This window comes from Microcaecilia unicolor, chromosome 2 (assembly GCF_901765095.1).
Source record: "Microcaecilia unicolor chromosome 2, aMicUni1.1, whole genome shotgun sequence".
In the NCBI taxonomy this organism is placed as follows: Eukaryota; Metazoa; Chordata; class Amphibia; order Gymnophiona; family Siphonopidae; genus Microcaecilia; species Microcaecilia unicolor.
The window spans coordinates 287802956-287820896 of record NC_044032.1 but is presented as its reverse complement, the minus strand read 5'-3'; the positions used below and the strand labels follow the sequence as shown (position 1 = coordinate 287820896).

The 17941-nt window shown below is 49.2% G+C and overlaps 1 protein-coding gene across 1 annotated transcript in view; it reads left to right on the top strand.

The window, feature by feature from the left end:
- The window catches only part of CCDC171 (coiled-coil domain containing 171), a 665674-nt gene that overhangs the window by 133524 nt on the left and 514209 nt on the right, over positions 1–17941 (top strand). Inside the window, 1 exon segment of the mRNA XM_030194229.1 lies at positions 1811–1903. Within this exon segment, the coding sequence (XP_030050089.1) occupies positions 1811–1903 (93 nt within the window).

Sequence of the window (17941 nt, the reverse complement as noted above, 5' to 3'; positions counted from 1 at the left end):
AGTCTTGCTTGCTTCCAGGAAGAGGTTTGCCGTCTGGTGTGACCGCAGGGCCCTAGATCCTTTTTCTTGTCCTACACAGACCCTGCTTGAATACCTTCTACACTTATCAGAGTCTGGTCTCAAGACCAACTCAGTAAGAGTTCACCTTAGTGCGATTAGTGCTTATCGTGTAGAAGGTCAACCTATCTCTGGACAGCCTTTAGTTGTTCGCTTCATGAGAGGTTTGCTTTTGTCAAAGCCCCCCATCAAACCTCCTCGAGTGTCATGGGATCTCAATGTCGTTCTCACCCAGCTGATGAAACCCCCTTTCGAGCCACTGAATTCCTGCCATCTGAAGTACTTGACCTGGAAGGTCATTTTCTTGGTGGCTGTTACTTCAGCTCGTAGGGTCAGTGAGCTTCAAGCTCTAGTGGTTCATGCTCCTTAGTAGTCCTCCGCACTCACCCTAAGTTCCTGCCAAAGGTGGTGTCGGAGTTCCATCTGAACCAGTCAATTGTCTTTCCGACATTCTTTCCCCGTCCTCATACTCGTCCTGGCAAAAGCAAGTTGCACACTTTGGACTGCAAAAGAGCATTGGCCTTTTACATGGAGCGGACAAGCCCCCACAGACAGTCCGTCCACTTGTTTATTTCTTTTAATCCCAACAAGAAGGGAGTTGCTGTCGGGAAACGCACCATATCTAATTGGCTAGCAGATTGCATTTCCTTCACTTACGCCCAAGCTGGGCTGACTTTAGAGGGCCATGTCACGGCTCATAATGTTAGAGCCGTGGCTGCGTCATGGCTCATCTGAGGTCAGCCACTATTGAAGAGATCTGCAAGGCTGCGACGTGGTCATCAGTCCACACATTCACATCTCACTACTGCCTTCAGCAGGATAGCCGACACGACAGTCGGTTTGGGCAGTTGGTGCTGCAGAATCTGTTTGGGGTTTAGAATCCAACTCCAACCCTCCTAGGCCCATTTTTATTCTGTTCCAGGCTGCACTCCCAGTTAGTTGTTTATTGTTTCAGGTCAATCTATGTTATGTCCTCGCTGTTGCGAGGCCCAATTGACCACTGTTTCTTGTTTTGAGTGAGCCTGGGGGCTAGGGATACCCCACATGTGAGAATATCAGCCTGCCTGTCCTCGGAGAAAGCAAAGTTTCTTACCTGAAGCAGGTGTTTTCCGAGGACAGCAGGCTGGATATTCTCACAAACCCTCCCACCTCCCCTTTGCAGTTGTCTTTCTGCTCATCTGTTGGATTCAACTGAGGAGCGTGACCACGTGGTGGGCGGGAAATCGTGCACGTGCATGCGCAGTACGAGCGCCATGCGCGGTGGAACAATCCAGAAGAGACTTCTGGCGATTTTTGCTAAAAATACTCCGGGGGTGACGTGACGTCACCCACATGTGAGAATATCCAGCCTGCTGTCCTCGGAGAACGCCTGCTTCAGGTAAGAAACTTTGCTTTTTTGAAATAATTAATTCTTTTCAAGCAAAACTTTACGTGCACAAAAAGCAAATGCACTTAAACAGAGATTCTTTGCATCTGTGGCAATTTGGTACATATGCATTTGTGCTTAGAGGATTTCCAGAAGTGCAAAATCACATGATCTTTGTCCAAGTGTTGACAATTTGAGAAATTCTCACCTTTTTTTGCCAAAAAATACTTAGAATTTTTTTTCCAGGTACAGTATACTTAAGTAGCAGAAAGTGATTTTATCACATGAAAAAGCAGAATGAAATGATTGCTGATTTGCTAGGATGTCTAATATCACCAGATAGTTTTACTGTACATTCTTTCTTAAATTTGTCTTTATTTTCTTCAGACAGTTACAGAAAGAATGAAAAAATTAGAAGAAAACATTGAAGCAGAGAGAGCAGCACATTTAGAATCCAAATTTAATTCAGAAATCATCCAGGTAAGTAGAGACAGATCGTTTCAATTTGCAGTTCACTTTGAAGGTAATTTTGTAACAGGGCACTTGGTTTAAGAGGTTAAGTAGGCTTCTACTTAGGTGTTTTATAAAGACACATAGATGCCTATGGGGCTCATTTTCAAAGCACTTACTTACAAAGTTCCATGGGTTATTATACAACTTTGTAAGTCTAAGTGCTTTGAAAATACACCTCTGTGCCTTTATAAAGGACTAGTATAAGCAGCAGAAATTGTGTTTATCTTTTAGGTCTAGATACAGTAATATGAAAAAGTTTTGCCTCCCTCCTGATTTCTCTTATCAGTGCCTATATGTCGCACTGAATCATTTCTGATCTTTAAGTTCAAACATTTTTATTGATGACAACAAACATAAACAAACTATCAGAAGGACATATTATCTCCCCAACTGAAGTCCTCCAGCACTACCCACCTCCCCAGTCTGAACAAGATAACACTCAAAAGGGAGAATGTGGTTCCTTAATACTCCCACTGTATTGAAGACAAGAACAGGAAAACAACCACAACTACCAATATACCCTCCCTTCCAGTCCAATGAAACCCCACCTCACCCAACCCACACCCAGTGACTCAAACAAGAGTGGTGGTGTAAGTGGAAAAAAAAAAGTAAGCATCCATTCCAAGAAAAAACTCAAGGAACAGCGCAAATCAAAGTTATCCCTTAATCAACAAATTACCCTGAGGTACCCGACGGCACCTAACTAAGGACGTGACTACAAGCCCGGAGAGCCAAAATATGAATATATTGCCCCCAGACAGAGTAAAAACAACATTGAGACTTAAAATTCAATTGAGAATCCTGAAGCTCCATATTTAACTGGTGCTCTGATGTTTAGCCCCAACCCTGAAAGTGAAAACATGATCCAATGGGACACCCCTAGGAAGGAACGGATCTCCAAAAAGATTTAATAACCAGGTGTTTCCAAAACACATGATTAAAAGTGTTAGGAAGCTTACCACACTTGAAATAGGCTGTGCTGACACGTCATTATATCAGATGCAGGCGTGATTGCGAAATGCACGCCCATAGAATCATGTGAACTTGACACTCAGTGGATGCAGAGCACGGAACTTAGTGCTCTGCATCTATTGAGGAATATTGCGAATGCAATGCAACAAATCCTGAGAGCTTATCTGATTTTGAAGATTTCCTTACCGATGGTGTGCATTGAGCCAAAGGTCTCATAGAGGACAACTCACTAACAACCTCTTGTGTAACAAAGAAATGGAGATAGGGTCCTCCAATGGCACCTCAAAGAGATCTTGAAATTTAGATAACAAATTAATACTGAAGGAGGCTGAAATCAAGGTAGTGCCATATCACCCGGTGGGGCTGGGATTCCCTGCCTGGACGTTAGTCCCGTTGGTGATAAGGGGTGGTTCCCCCTGAGGAAGAGCTACGAAATGCGGTCTCGCATTGGGGAACTTTGAAGTATAACCAACTATGTGGGTTTAATTTACCTATCCCTGGAAGCCTCCCACTTACCTGAAGCATTCTTTGGCTGCCTTTAATTTAAAGGATTGACTGTGTGCAGGAGGATCACAGAAGATTTGTGTGACTGCAATTCCCAGTGAATAAGAACAGTGGCTTTATATTGCAGTGGAGTTTTTTTCTTTCTTCACTTGAGAACTTGTTGGATACAAAGATCAGCAATGTTCAATATCTGTTACAATTATTAAGAACTGGGTTTTGTGTGCCCTTGTGTTTTTTTAGGGCTCACTGACTGATCTTTATTGAGATTGTGCTCTGATGATACACAGAGACTGAAGAAACTGCAATTTAGGGTTTATGTTCAATGTTCTTTGTGGGGTTTACATATGTGATCAGGGTATAAGTCTGGTGTGGATGGCAGTGTGAGTGAGTGGCAGGGATACTATTTGGTAATTCTTTTAATGCACTGGTTTGTTGTTAAAACTCTAATGAACATAAGTGCATAGCGTCTGTCTGCACCTATTAACTGTTTAAAACATTGAATCCCTCAAGTTCTCCATCCCAAGAAACCCATTCCCTGCATGCCTGAAATAAATTTCCCATTTTCAATTTCATATAATGGTCAAGTAGGGGGAATAGTTTGGTGTCACTTTTGTAACGTTTATGCCCCGTTTTCCATGCCCAGCGTACTGAAGAAATTATAGCACTTAGTATTGCTTGACTAGGTAAGTCTGCTCACCGTGCATGGAGCAAATGTGTTAAATGATATGGATGAGCTATGTGTTGGTCTAATTCTAAGTTACAGTATGTGGTTGTTCTCTCTGAACAGTCATGAGTTTGGTGTAATAAACAAGCAGTTCTGTAACCTTTGAGGTTACAGAAATTAACACTCCAGGGATCTCAGGTCGAGGCAGGATAGCATATTGGCAGCCCTGGTATTCTGGGATACGTAGTCTGGAGTTCAATCACAGAAGTAGTGCCATAGGTTTGGTGTACATCTGTTCACACTGATTCCTGGTTGTTAGTGATAAATATTAATAAAAGCTCCCCCCCCACACACACACACACAAAAAGAAAAAAGTGAAAGAGGATAGTTTTTATTGTACTAAATACATTTTTAATAGCTTTTGTGAGCTAAATCAGAAGGAATGGATCCTCAGGAGCTTAACCGAGATTGGATAGCAGAGCCGGTAGTGGGAGGCGGGGCTGGACGTTGGGAGGCGGGGATAGTGCGGGGCAGACTTATACGGTCTGTTCCAGAGCCGGTGGTTGGGAGGCGGGGCTGGTGGTTGGGAGGCGGGGATAGTGCTGGGCAGACTTATACGGTCTGAAGAGCATAGGTACAAATCAAAGTAGGGTATACACAAAAAGTAGCACACATGAGTTGTCTTGTTGGGCAGACTGGATGGACCGTGCAGGTCTTTTTCTGCCGTCATCTACTATGTAACTATGTAACCTTTGAGGTCAGGAAGCCCCTATTCCCCTTTCTCCTTAGGCACTGTTATTAAGGGCAGTTTCATTTGTGGGGGGTTTTCCCCCTCTCCATAAAAAAAGAAAGGTTTGCATCCTATTCCACTGTTTAAGTTCTTTTCCTTTTAGATGGCAGGGCGTGTTTTGTAAGATATACAGCCATTTTGCAAGGATCACCATTTTAAAAAGCTGAATTCTCCCCATCAATATATTCAACTTTATGTCCACCTTTAATAATAGGGGCAGAACATTGAATGAATAGATTTTATATCTGGCTAGGGATCATGATACCCAAATATATTCACTTCCTGAAAGCCCATTTCAACCACTGACCTTCTGTCCTGAAAAGCAGCCAAAACATTCCACAAGCTGTAATGCTCACTGGAGGGTTTCACATGGGTTTGTTAGTAGCATTATTCTTCTGTGAATAAGATGGTCTTATTCTCATGTGTCTTGATCTTGAATTAACGTCTGAGCTAGTGGCTTAATACACAATATATAAACAGGAGTAGGGTTAGCGGTCAACCCTGCCTTGTCCCATACTCTTGCCCAGAAGTGTCTGAAAATGCCATTAACCTGAGATTTAGGCTGCATATAAGAACATAAGCACGGCCATACTGGGACAGATCGAAGGTCCATCAAGCCCAGTATCCTGTTGCCAGCAGTGGCCAATCCAGGTCATAAGTACCTGACAAAATCCCATAAAACTAAAACTAGATTTTATACTGCTTATCCCAGGAATACACAGTGGATTTTCCCAAGTCCATCTTAATAATGGCTTATGGACTTTTCTTGTCCAAACCTTTTTTAAACCCTGATAAGCTTTTACCACTTTCTCTGGCAATGAATTCCAGAGTTTAATTACATGTTGAGTGAAGAAATATTTCCTCGGGCTTGTTTTAAATGTACTACTTAGTAGCTTTATTGCGTGCCCCCTAGTCCTAGTATTTTTAGAAAGAGTAAACAAGCGATTCACATCTACCTGTGCCCACAAAACAAAATGACCACTCATAAAATACCAATGGGCTTACAAGTGTGCACAATGACAAGGTGGGAGATTGGGAAGAGTTCACAAGGATATGTATATAAGGAGTCTGTATGCAGTGAACAACGTCTCTCTTCTCCCCATACTTGACATTATCAAATGCCTTCTATATATCTAAAGTGACCAGTATTGAATTAGTGCCCAATTTTTGTGCCACTACTATTGCAGCTACAACACTGTGGATATTGGGAGTGTCACTTCTTCCATGCACAAAGCCCACTTGATGGATTCCTACTAGCTTAGGAAGTACTACTTGGAGGCGGGTAGATTTGGTACTTTATGGCCTGTTTGTCCTCAGAGTAAATAGTCTCACATATGGTGATATCATCCATGTCACCTGTGTGCATCTTAAATCAGCTAATACAGCTTTAAGAGGATGCACAACATCCCCACTGCACATGTGTGAGTGCATGTCCGCCTACCACAAGACTGCAGGGCCAAGAGTCTCTTCTCATCCGCATTGAGGAGAGAATGTGATTGTCCCGCAGTCCTCACATTTTTTTTTCAATTTTGTGCCTTCCCTTCAGGGTTTCTTGCCCTGACTTTTTTGTTTTATTTTCTTTAGGAGAATTTCCCCTCCCTTCTAGATTAACTTCAGTTTTCTTTATCTTTACTGCATTTGGTAGGCCCACTTAGACCTGAGCTCTGATCAGGCTCTATTTTTCTGGAGCTTTCCCCTTTTTTCTGTTACCATCGAGCCATTTCATTGGGCCATTGCTGTTTTCCCTTCCATGTTATCGAAGGTTCCCGGTGGCTTTAAGCGCTGTAGCTGGTGCAGTAGGGATCATCTCTGACAAAGATGCTCATTCTTGGTGTCTTCAGTGCTTGGGACCTGAACATACACCTTCCAGCTTGTGTTCTTTGCCTTCATAGGAAAAAAAGAACCCAGCTGGCCAGAGTCTCAAAGAGAAAAGATTTTTGGAGCCTGGTCTGAAACATTGGTGTCGGTATTGGATGGACATCGGGAGTTGCATTGGCATTGGGTGCATCAGTCCATATGGCTGAAAGGCTTGTCTTGAACACTGGGAGTGGTCATGCACCAAGTGGGACTTCACCTTTTTTTAAATTACTAGTCTTTTTACCACCTCCCCAAATTAGTACTCACCAGCCAGCTGCAATTTAGAGAGATAAAAGACTTGGAAGGCCATGCGTATGAGAAAAGCAATTCTTTAATTACCAAGATACAGATACAAATTGGTATTTTCTGATATGGGAAAGCAGCACTGTTACATAGAAATGTAATCTGTGACTGTCTCTTCCAACTTACTGCTCTGGTACAGCTGTTTTTATACCTTTTGTGTTAAGCAATGCTTCACATTACTTCAGCACGTATCTTCCTCAGAGATCATTCTGTTCTCTGTTATCATCTATTTTCCCTTAATTTGCTAAATCACATTCTTCTGTCCATCCATAATTGCACCTTTCCCACACCAGCTTGCCCGTAAGGGTATCATAATAGATCATAAATTCCTGAATTTACAAAGGCTCATGTTCTTTAATAAATTACAGGCTTCTCAATCTCTGATAGATTCCAGAGTCACACCGGCTTGTCAGCCTCTGCCCTTTTTGTCCTATGCTGGGGTGCTGACTTGTGCTCATGATTCTATAACCTGCCTTGACACCGACCGCTGTGCAGGGCCCCCGGGACCGATCAGCATCAGACCCATCCCTGAGGCAATGTGGGGATTCAATGATGTCCTCAATGGCACTGAGGAGCATCGATGACTGATATTGGGGGAAAGCCAAAAGGCATCGGCATCGATACCTCTCAATGTGTGGTACCAGGAGCTCCAGGGCACCAAGGGATTTTGTCACCGAAAAACATCTGGGCTAGGAGGACTGCTCCCCCATTCATAAAGGAGGTGTTGATGTGCAGGTCTCTTTGCAGCCAGGACCAGGTACCTGTCTCAACATCTGCAGTTCAGCAGTCTGTCTCTGAACCGACACCCCAGCCTTTCCTGATGGCCTCTCTCAATGAGCATATCTGGGCCATGCTCCCTGAACTCTTGATGGGGTTTTTACAACAGTGTGCATTGGAGTCTGGGGTGCTTGTACTGGCTATTCCTCTTGCTAATGCCCTGTAAGGCCCTCAGCCTGCAGTGAGGTTTCCAACGCCGGTGTTGCGTGCCACCCATGTTAGCACACCCTCAACATCAGTGGAGGAAGCTGCGCCAGAGTCGGGGTGGAGCCAAAATGTTGATGTCCCTCTCGAGGACATGGTTCCTCTTTATTGAAGCAGGCTCTGTCTCTGCCCTTCCATGAGGAGTTATTTGCTGACACCGATGAGGAGTGCTCATGGGAGTCTGATGAGGATCCACAGTACTTCTCAGAGGAGGATTTCTGTGGTATCCCATCTGACCCTTCCCCTCCAGAAGAGAGGATGAAGTCTTCACATGAGTACCTTTCCTTCCCAGGTTTTGTGCGGGAGATGGCAACTGCTGTTTCATTCATTTGGAGATAGAGGATGAGCCCAGGGCTGAGATGTTCAAGGTCTTGGAGTAGGAGTCTTCTCCTAGAGAGGCTGTGACAGTCCCCCTTCACCAGATCCTGAAAGATGTTAGGTGAAAAGCTGGAAGTCCCCTTTTGTCTGGCCCTGCCTTGTTCAAAAAGATAGATGACGTGTATTGGATCCAGAGTTCCCTAGGTTTTGAGAAGCCTCAGTTGGCTCATCATTCCTTGGTGGTAGAATCTGTGCTCATAAGAGCCAGACATTCTAGGGACTGTGCTTCAGTGCCTCGTGGTAGAAAAGCAAGAACCCTGGATTCTTTTGGGTTGAAGATGTATCTGACCTCTATGCTCATCTCCCGTATCCAGTCTAACCAGCTCTACACGAGCCTATGCTTTGGAATTTGGTGTGCAGTATGTCTGATTTGGCAGATTCTCTCCCAGGAGCAGGCCGAATCTATTTGCCAGTTGGTCAAGCAGCAGAAGGCGTGTAGAAAGTTCTTGGCCAGAGGCGCCTATGATACCTTTGATGTGGCATCCAGGATCTCTGCCCAGAGTATAGTGATATGCAGACTGTCATGGCTGTGTGTTTCTAACTTGGACCCTGCAGTCCAGCAGAGGTTGGCAGATGCCACGTGCCAGGGAGATAACATTTTTTTGAGACCATGTGGAGGTCTCTGATCTCATCAAGAAATATACTGACAACATTGACATACTCTCCCGCCAGATGTCTTCTGCACCTTCCTCTTCATGTAGGAGGTTGTTGGGCAGGTTTAAAAGGGTCCCTACTACTCTTAGAGACTTAGGTATGCTCCTCCTCACCAGCCTCAGCAGGCTCGGTCCTAGCGAGCTTGGTCTCATCAACAGCATCCACCCAAGGCCCAGCCAGCTCCCCAGTCAAAGCCGGGGATGATCTTTTAACTGGCTCCAGCAGAGCATAGCTGCAGTAAAGGTGACCATCCCGGATAATCTAACTGTCGGAGGGAGGTGCTTTGTAACATCTGACTGGTGGGCTCTCCAAATAGTCCATCTTGATTACGTCCTACATTGGTGTCAAAGACTACCAAATTGCCCACCAAGAGCATCTCACTTCAACTCTCATCACAAGCAGGTACTTGCAAAGGAATGCCCTTCTGAAGGCCCATGCGGTTGAGCCCTTTTCTCCAGGGGAAGAAGGGCAGGGATTCTATTCTACCTTGTGCCCAAGAAAATGGGGGATGCGTCCCATCCTAGACCTAAGGACCCTGAACAAATTTACTAGTCAAAAGAAAATTTCAGTATGGTTTCCCTAGTCACCCTTGTCCCCATGATTCAGAAAAATGATTAACTGTGCTCTCTGGGCTTGGACTTAAAGGATGCTTACACTCACATCTCAATATTTCCAGGTCATAGGAAGTATCTTTCTTTTTGGCTGGGGACACATCCCTTCCAGTACCTTGTGTTGCCTTTTGGCCTTGTGTCGGCTCCCAGGATTTTCACCAACTGTCTTGTAGTTGTGGCAGTATCACTACTCAGACTGGGAATCCATGTGTTTTCCTAACTGGATGGTTAGCTGGTAAAGTGTACGTCAAAGGACAGTGGTCAGGAGTCCATGAGAGAACTATTCAGGTGTTAGAGCTACTAGGGTTCATTTTAAACTACCCTAAGTCCTGTCTCCATTCCATTCAGCAATTGAATTTCGTGGAAGCCCTTCTAGACACACAGCAGGTACAGGCCTTTCTCCCTGTGCCATGGGAAAAAAACTCTTGTCACTCTTGTCACTCTTGCCATTCACGTCCAAGCCAGCCAGCAGGTCATAGCTCAAAAGATGTTGAGGTTTAGGCCACATGGCCTCCATTGTCCATGTCACAACGATGATACCTCTTCACAGGAGAATGACCTGGTGGACCCTAGCTGCTCAGTGATGCCAAACCTCGGGGAACCTAGCGGATGTCATCTGAGTAACACCTGAGTTGGTTTAGTATCTACTTTGCTGGACAATTCAATCTAAATTGACTGTGGGGTTTCCATTCCAAATTCCAGAAGATGCTGATGACGGATGCATCCTGCCTGGGGTGGGGAGCTCATGTGGTGGGGAGGGAGTACCGGATCATGCCCACTGTGGCAGTGGGCAGTCCAGCATGGGATGCTTCTCAAGGCCACTTACCTAGTAGGCAAATCTAACAGCCTGGCTGACAGACTGAGCAGGGTCATGCAACCGCATGAGTGGTCACTCAACGTGGGTGTTGCCAGCAAGGCCTTACGAATGTGTGGGCACCCTCTCAGTGGATCACTTTGCCACTGAACTAAATCACAAAGTCCCTCAGTTCTGTTCTAGTCTCCAGGCCCATTATAGACTAGTGTCAGATGCCTTCCTTCTTCATTGGGGACAGGACGTCTGTATGCATTTCCTCCCATCTCTCTTATATAGAGGACTTTGCTGAAACTCAAGCTAGACCAAGGCACAATGATCCTGATAGTGTCTTACTGGCCCACACAGATTCAGTTCCCTCTTCTTCTAGAGTTGTCCTCCGAAGGAGATTGGCATGTTTTCCAACCCTAATCACGCAGAATGAGGAATCTCTTTAGCATACCAACCCCCAGTCCCTGGCCCTCACTACCTGGCTTTTTGAGAACTTAGTATTTGCTTCCTTGCATCTTCCTGAAAGTGTCTCCTGGGTCTTACTGGCTTCCATGAAAGATTCTACTAAGAGGTGTTACTCTTTCAAGTGGAGGAGGTTTGCCATTAGGGCAAGGCCCTAGATCTCTATTCTTGCCCTACACAGATCCTGCTTGAATACCTTCCACACCTTTTTGAGTTTGGTCTCAGGACCAACTGTGTAAGGATTCATCTTAGTGCAATTAGTGCTTACTATCGCCACGTAGAGGGTAGGCCCATCTCTGGACAGCCTCTCTAGTTGTTCGCTTCATGAGTGGTTTGCTTTTGACAAAACAACTTGTCAGACCTCTGCCTGTGTCATGGGACTTCAGCTTTCTCCTCACCCAGCTGATGATAGCTACTTTTGAGACACTGGATTCCTGTCATCTGAAGTACTTGACCTGGAAGGTACTGTTTTTGGTGGCTGTTACTTCATCTCCCAGAGTCAGTGAACTTCAGACCCTAATGGCAGATACACCTTACACTAAATTTAATAATAACAGAGTAGTTCTCTGCACGTACCCTAAATTCTCCGAGGACAAGCAGGCTGCTTGTTCTCACGACTGGGTGACGTCCGCGGCAGCCCCCACCAACCGGAAAAAAGCTTCGCGGGACGGTCGGCACGCAGGGCACGCCCACCGCGCATGCGCGGCCGTCTTCCCGCCCGTGCGTGACCTCTCCCGCCAGTTCCTTTTTTCCGCGTCTGGAGAGAGTAGTGCCCCGCCGCTCTCTCTGATTCAGCCGCCGGATTTTCGATCGCGTTTACGCCGATCGTGCTTTTTCTTTGTTTATTTCGGTTTAGTTACCGTCCGGTTTCTTTTTAAAAAAAAAAAAAAAAAAAAAAAAAGAAACCCTGCGCGTGTGGAGCACGCGCTCCCTTTTTTCCCTCGCTTCCAGCGGGGACGCTGCGTTGCAGCCTAGTGGCCGCACGGTCGTTTTCCTTTTTCGTGGTGTGATTTCAGCCACCATTGACGACTTTGACTTCGCCGACGCGATTTTTCCGTCGATGTCCTCGAAGGTCCCGAGTGGATTTAAAAAGTGTGGTCGCTGCGGCCGGCCGATCTCGCAGACCGACACCCACGCTTGGTGCCTCCAGTGCCTCGGGCCGGAGCACAATATCAAGTCGTGTTCTCTGTGTCTCGGTCTCCGGAAACGGACTCAGGTTGCGAGGCAAGTTCTGCGGGACCGTCTTTTTGGAACTTGCGCCGGCCCCTCGACGTCGACCTCGAAGGCATCGGTATCGACGCCCGGCCCTTCGGTACCGGTATCGATGCCCGAGACATCGGCACCGATGGCAGCGACCCCAGGAGAACAGGTCCCGTTGGCCCGCCGGTCCTCCGGTGAGAGTGGGGGTGAGAGGCCGCGTGGGCAGTCGGCCCCGGTCACTCCCTCAACTCGTGGGCCACGGGACCGAACCCTGTCTGACCCGGTACCTCGAGACCGAGGGGGATCGACCTCCTCCTCCTCCATGCCTTCCGGCGCCGGTGACGGGCATCGTAAGAAAGATAAGAAGCGTCGTCACCGGTCGCCCTCGGTGCATCCGGATATCGGAGAGGAGGCGACGCCGAAGCGTCATCGTCGAGAGGAGAGGTCTCCGTCGGTTGTGGAGGTACCGACGCGTCGGGGTTCCGGCACCTCGGTGCCGTCTCCTGGCCCCCAGCAGCTTCTGGCGCCGACACCCCTACCGGCCCCACCGCCTTTCCCGGCAGCGGGCCTGGACGAGTGCCTCAGAGCCATCCTTCCGGGGATCCTGGAAGGGCTGATGCGCCAGGCTGTGCCGGCGCCGGGGGTGCTTGCGCCCTCGGCGCCGATGACTGTGGCGCCGGCGAGCTCTAGCCCGGCGCTGGGGCCGTCGACACCGCCGCCGCTTGCGGTGCCGGTCTCGACCGCCACGCAGGTGGAGTCCCCGTCGACGTCGATGGAGGGAGCTCCGTCCCCGCCGGCGCGGGAGTCCACCGCTCGACGACACCGAGACCTTGGTGCCTCGACGTCGAGCCGGGCCCGGTTCAGGACTCAGCTACATGAGCTTATGTCCGACACCGAGGATGAGGACTCGTGGGGGGAAGAGGAGGACCCTAGATATTTCTCCTCAGAGGAGTCTACGGGCCTTCCCTCGGACCCCACGCCTTCACCGGAGAGGAAACTCTCACCTCCTGAGAGTCTCTCCTTTGCCTCCTTTGTGCAAGATATGTCTATTAGCATTCCCTTCCCCGTGGTCTCTGTGGAAGAGCCGAGGGCCGAGATGCTCGAGGTCCTCGACTATCCATCACCACCTAGAGAGTCCTCCACGGTGCCGCTGCACAATGTCCTTAAGGAGACGCTGCTTCGGAATTGGGTGCGACCATTAACTAACCCCACCATTCCCAAGAAAGCAGAGTCCCAGTACAGGATCCACTCTGACCCAGAGCTAATGCGGCCACAATTGCCCCATGACTCAGCGGTCGTGGATTCTGCTCTCAAGAGGGCACGGAGTTCGAGGGATACCGCCTCGGCGCCCCCGGGGCGGGAGTCTCGCACTCTGGACTCGTTTGGGAGGAAGGCCTACCAATCCTCCATGCTCGTGACCCGCATCCAATCATACCTGCTCTATATGAGCATTCACATGCGGACCTATGTGCAGCAACTGGCGGACCTGGTCGAGAAGCTCCCGCCGGAGCAGTCCAGGCCTTATCAGGAGGTGGTCAGGCAGCTGAAGGCGTGCAGAAAGTTCCTGTCCAGGGGTATCTATGACACCTGTGACGTGGCATCTCGTGCTGCGGCCCAAGGTATAGTGATGCGCAGGCTCTCATGGCTGCGTGCCTCTGACCTGGACAACCGCACCCAGCAGAGACTGGCCGACGTCCCTTGCCGGGGGGATAACATTTTTGGTGAGAAGGTCGAGCAGATGGTGGACCAACTGCATCAGCGGGAAACCACTCTCGACAAGCTCTCCCACCGGGCGCCTTCAGCATCCACCTCCACAGGTGGACGTTTTTCCCGGGCCCGGCAGGCTGCACCCTATTCTTTTGCGAAGCGTAGGTACAACCAGCCGGCCCGAAGGCCTCGTCAGGCACAGGGACAGCCCCAGCGCGCTCGTTCTCGTCAACAGCGTGCGCCTAAGCAGCCCCCTGCGCCTCCACAGCAAAAGCCGGGGACGGGCTTTTGACTGGATCCACGGGAACATAGCCGCCCTACAAGTGTCCGTACCGGACGATCTGCCGGTCGGAGGGAGGTTAAAATTTTTTCACCAAAGGTGGCCTCTCATAACCTCCGACCAGTGGGTTCTCCAAATAGTGCGGTGCGGATACGCCCTGAATTTGGCCTCCCTGCCTCCAAATTGTCCTCCGGGAGCTCAGTCTTTCAGCTCCCATCACAAGCAGGTACTTGCAGAGGAACTCTCCGCCCTTCTCAGCGCCAATGCGGTCGAGCCCGTACCACCCGGGCAGGAAGGGCAGGGATTCTATTCCAGGTACTTCCTTGTGGAAAAGAAAACAGGGGGGATGCGTCCCATCCTAGACTTGAGAGGCCTGAACAAATTCCTGGTCAAAGAAAAGTTCAGGATGCTTTCCTTGGGCACCCTTCTGCCAATGATTCAGAAAAACGATTGGCTATGTTCCCTGGATTTAAAGGACGCATATACTCACATACCGATACTGCCAGCTCACAGACAGTATCTCAGATTCCGCCTGGGCGCACGGCACTTTCAGTATTGTGTGCTGCCCTTTGGGCTCACCTCTGCCCCACGAGTGTTTACCAAGTGCCTCGTGGTGGTAGCGGCCTACCTACGCAAGCTGGGAGTGCACGTGTTCCCATATCTCGACGATTGGCTGGTCAAGAACACCTCGGAGGCAGGAGCCCTCCGGTCCATGCAGTGCACTATTCAGCTTCTGGAGCTGCTGGGGTTTGTGATAAATTACCCAAAGTCCCATCTCCAGCCAACCCAGTCTCTGGAATTCATAGGAGCTCTGCTGAATACCCAGACGGCTCAGGCCTACCTTCCCGAAGCGAGGGCCACCAATCTCCGGGCCCTGGCTTCGCAGACCAGAGCGTCTCAGCAGATCACAGCTCGGCAGATGTTGAGACTTCTGGGTCATATGGCCTCCACAGTTCATGTGACTCCCATGGCTCGTCTTCACATGAGATCTGCTCAATGGACCCTAGCTTCCCAGTGGTTCCAAGCCACCGGGAATCTAGAAGATGTCATCCGCCTCTCCACCAGTTGCCGCACTTCACTGCTCTGGTGGACCATCCGGACCAATTTGACACTGGGACGTCCATTTCAAATTCCACAGCCCACGAAAGTGTTGACGACGGATGCATCTCGCCTGGGGTGGGGAGCTCATGTCGATGGGCTTCACACCCAGGGTCTGTGGTTCCTCCAGGAAAAGGATCTGCAGATCAACCTCCTGGAGCTCCGAGCGATCTGGAACGCACTGAAGGCTTTCAGAGATCGGCTGTCCTGCCAATTTATCCAAATTCGGACAGACAATCAGGTTGCAATGTATTACGTCAACAAGCAGGGGGGCACCGGATCTCGCCCCCTGTGTCAGGAGGCCATCGGGATGTGGCATTGGGCGTGTCGGTTCGGCATGCTCCTCCAAGCCACGTACCTGGCAGGCGTAAACAACAGTCTGGCCGACAGACTGAGCAGGGTCATGCAACCGCACGAGTGGTCGCTCCATTCCAGAGTGGTACGCAAGATCTTCCGAGAGTGGGGCACCCCCTCGGTGGATCTTTTCGCCTCTCAGACCAACCACAAGCTGCCTCTGTTCTGTTCCAGACTTCAGACACACGGCAGGCTAGCGTCAGATGCCTTTCTCCTTCATTGGGGGACCGGCCTCCTGTATGCTTATCCTCCCATACCTTTGGTGGGGAAGACCTTACTGAAGCTCAAGCAAGACCGCGGCGCCATGATTCTGATAGCGCCCTTTTGGCCCCGTCAGATCTGGTTCCCTCTTCTTCTGGAGTTGTCCTCAGAAGAACCGTGGAGATTGGAGTGTTTTCCGACTCTCATTTCGCAGAACGACGGAGCGTTGCTGCACCCCAACCTTCAATCCCTGGCTCTCACGGCCTGGATGTTGAGGGCGTAGACTTCGCTGCGTTGGGTCTGTCTGAGGGTGTCTCCCGGGTCTTGCTTGCCTCTAGGAAGGATTCCACTAAAAAGAGTTACTTTTTCAAGTGGAGGAGGTTTGTCGTTTGGTGTGAGAGCAAGGCCCTAGAACCTCGTTCTTGCCCTGCACAGAACCTGCTTGAATACCTTCTGCACTTATCAGAGTCTGGCCTCAAGACCAACTCAGTAAGGAATCACCTTAGTGCGATTAGTGCTTACCATTATCGTGTGGACGGTAAAGCCATCTCTGGAGAGCCTTTAGTCGTTCGATTCATGAGAGGCTTGCTTTTGTCAAAGCCCCCTATCAAGCCTCCTGCAGTGTCATGGGATCTCAACGTCGTCCTCACCCAGCTAATGAAACCTCCTTTTGAGCCACTGAATTCCTGCCATCTGAAGTACTTGACCTGGAAGGTCATTTTCTTGGTGGCAGTTACTTCAGCTCGTAGGGTCAGTGAGCTTCAAGCCCTGGTAGCTCATGCTCCGTATACCAAATTTCATCATAACAGAGTAGTGCTCCGCACCCACCCAAAGTTCCTGCCGAAGGTGGTGTCGGAGTTCCATCTTAACCAGTCAATTGTCTTGCCAACATTCTTCCCCAGGCCGCATATCCGCCCTGCTGAACGTCAGTTGCACACATTGGACTGCAAGAGAGCATTGGCCTTCTACTTGGAGCGGACACAGCCCCACAGACAGTCTGCCCAATTGTTTGTTTCTTTCGACCCTAACAGGCTAGGGGTCGCTGTCGGGAAACGCACCATCTCCAATTGGCTAGCAGATTGCATTTCCTTCACTTACGCCCAGGCTGGGCTGGCTCGAGGGTCATGTCACGGCTCATAGTGTCAGAGCCATGGCAGCGTCAGTGGCCCACTTGAAGTCAGCCACTATTGAAGAGATTTGCAAGGCTGCGACGTGGTCTTCTGTCCACACATTCACATCACATTACTGCCTCCAGCAGGATACCCGACGCGACAGTCGGTTCGGGCAGTCGGTGCTGCAGAATCTGTTTGGGGTGTAAATCCAACTCCACCCTCCAGGACCCGAATTTATTCTGGTCAGGCTGCACTCTCAGTTAGTTGTTCTTCGTAGGTCAATTTCTGTTGTACCCTCGCCGTTGCGAGGTTCAATTGACCTGGGTTCTTGTTTTGAGTGAGCCTGAGAGCTAGGGATACCCCAGTCGTGAGAACAAGCAGCCTGCTTGTCCTCGGAGAAAGTGAATGATACATACCTGTAGCAGGTGTTCTCCGAGGACAGCAGGCTGATTGTTCTCACCTACCCTCCCTCCTCCCCTTTGGAGTTGTGTGTTTCATCTTTTGCTAGTCATTCAACTGGCGGGAGCGGTCGCGCACGGGCGGGAAGACGGCCGCGCATGCGCGGTGGGCGTGCCCTGCGTGCCGACCGTCCCGTGAAGCTTTTTTTCCGGTTGGTGGGGGCTGCCGCGGACGTCACCCAGTCGTGAGAACAATCAGCCTGCTGTCCTCGGAGAACACCTGCTACAGGTATGTATCATTCACTTTCCTTCCTAAGGTTGTGTCGGAGTGCCATTTGAACCAGTCAATTGTTCTACCAACGTTCTTTCCTAAACCACATATCCATCTTGGCAAAAGCGAACTGCACACCTTGGACTGCAAATCGGCATTTGCCTTTTACTTGGAGCAAACTAGGCCCTACAGTCCACCTTGCTTTTTATTTCTTTTGATCCCAACAGTCACCATCAGGAAATGCCCATTCTCCAATTGGCTGGCAGATTGCATTTTATTCACTTATTAGTAAAACAGACCTGTTTCTGACACAAATGAAATGGGCACTAGCAAGGTTTTCCTCGGAGTGTGTATGTTTGAGAGAGAGAGAGAGAGAGAGAGAGAGAGGGAGTGTGTGTGTGAGTGA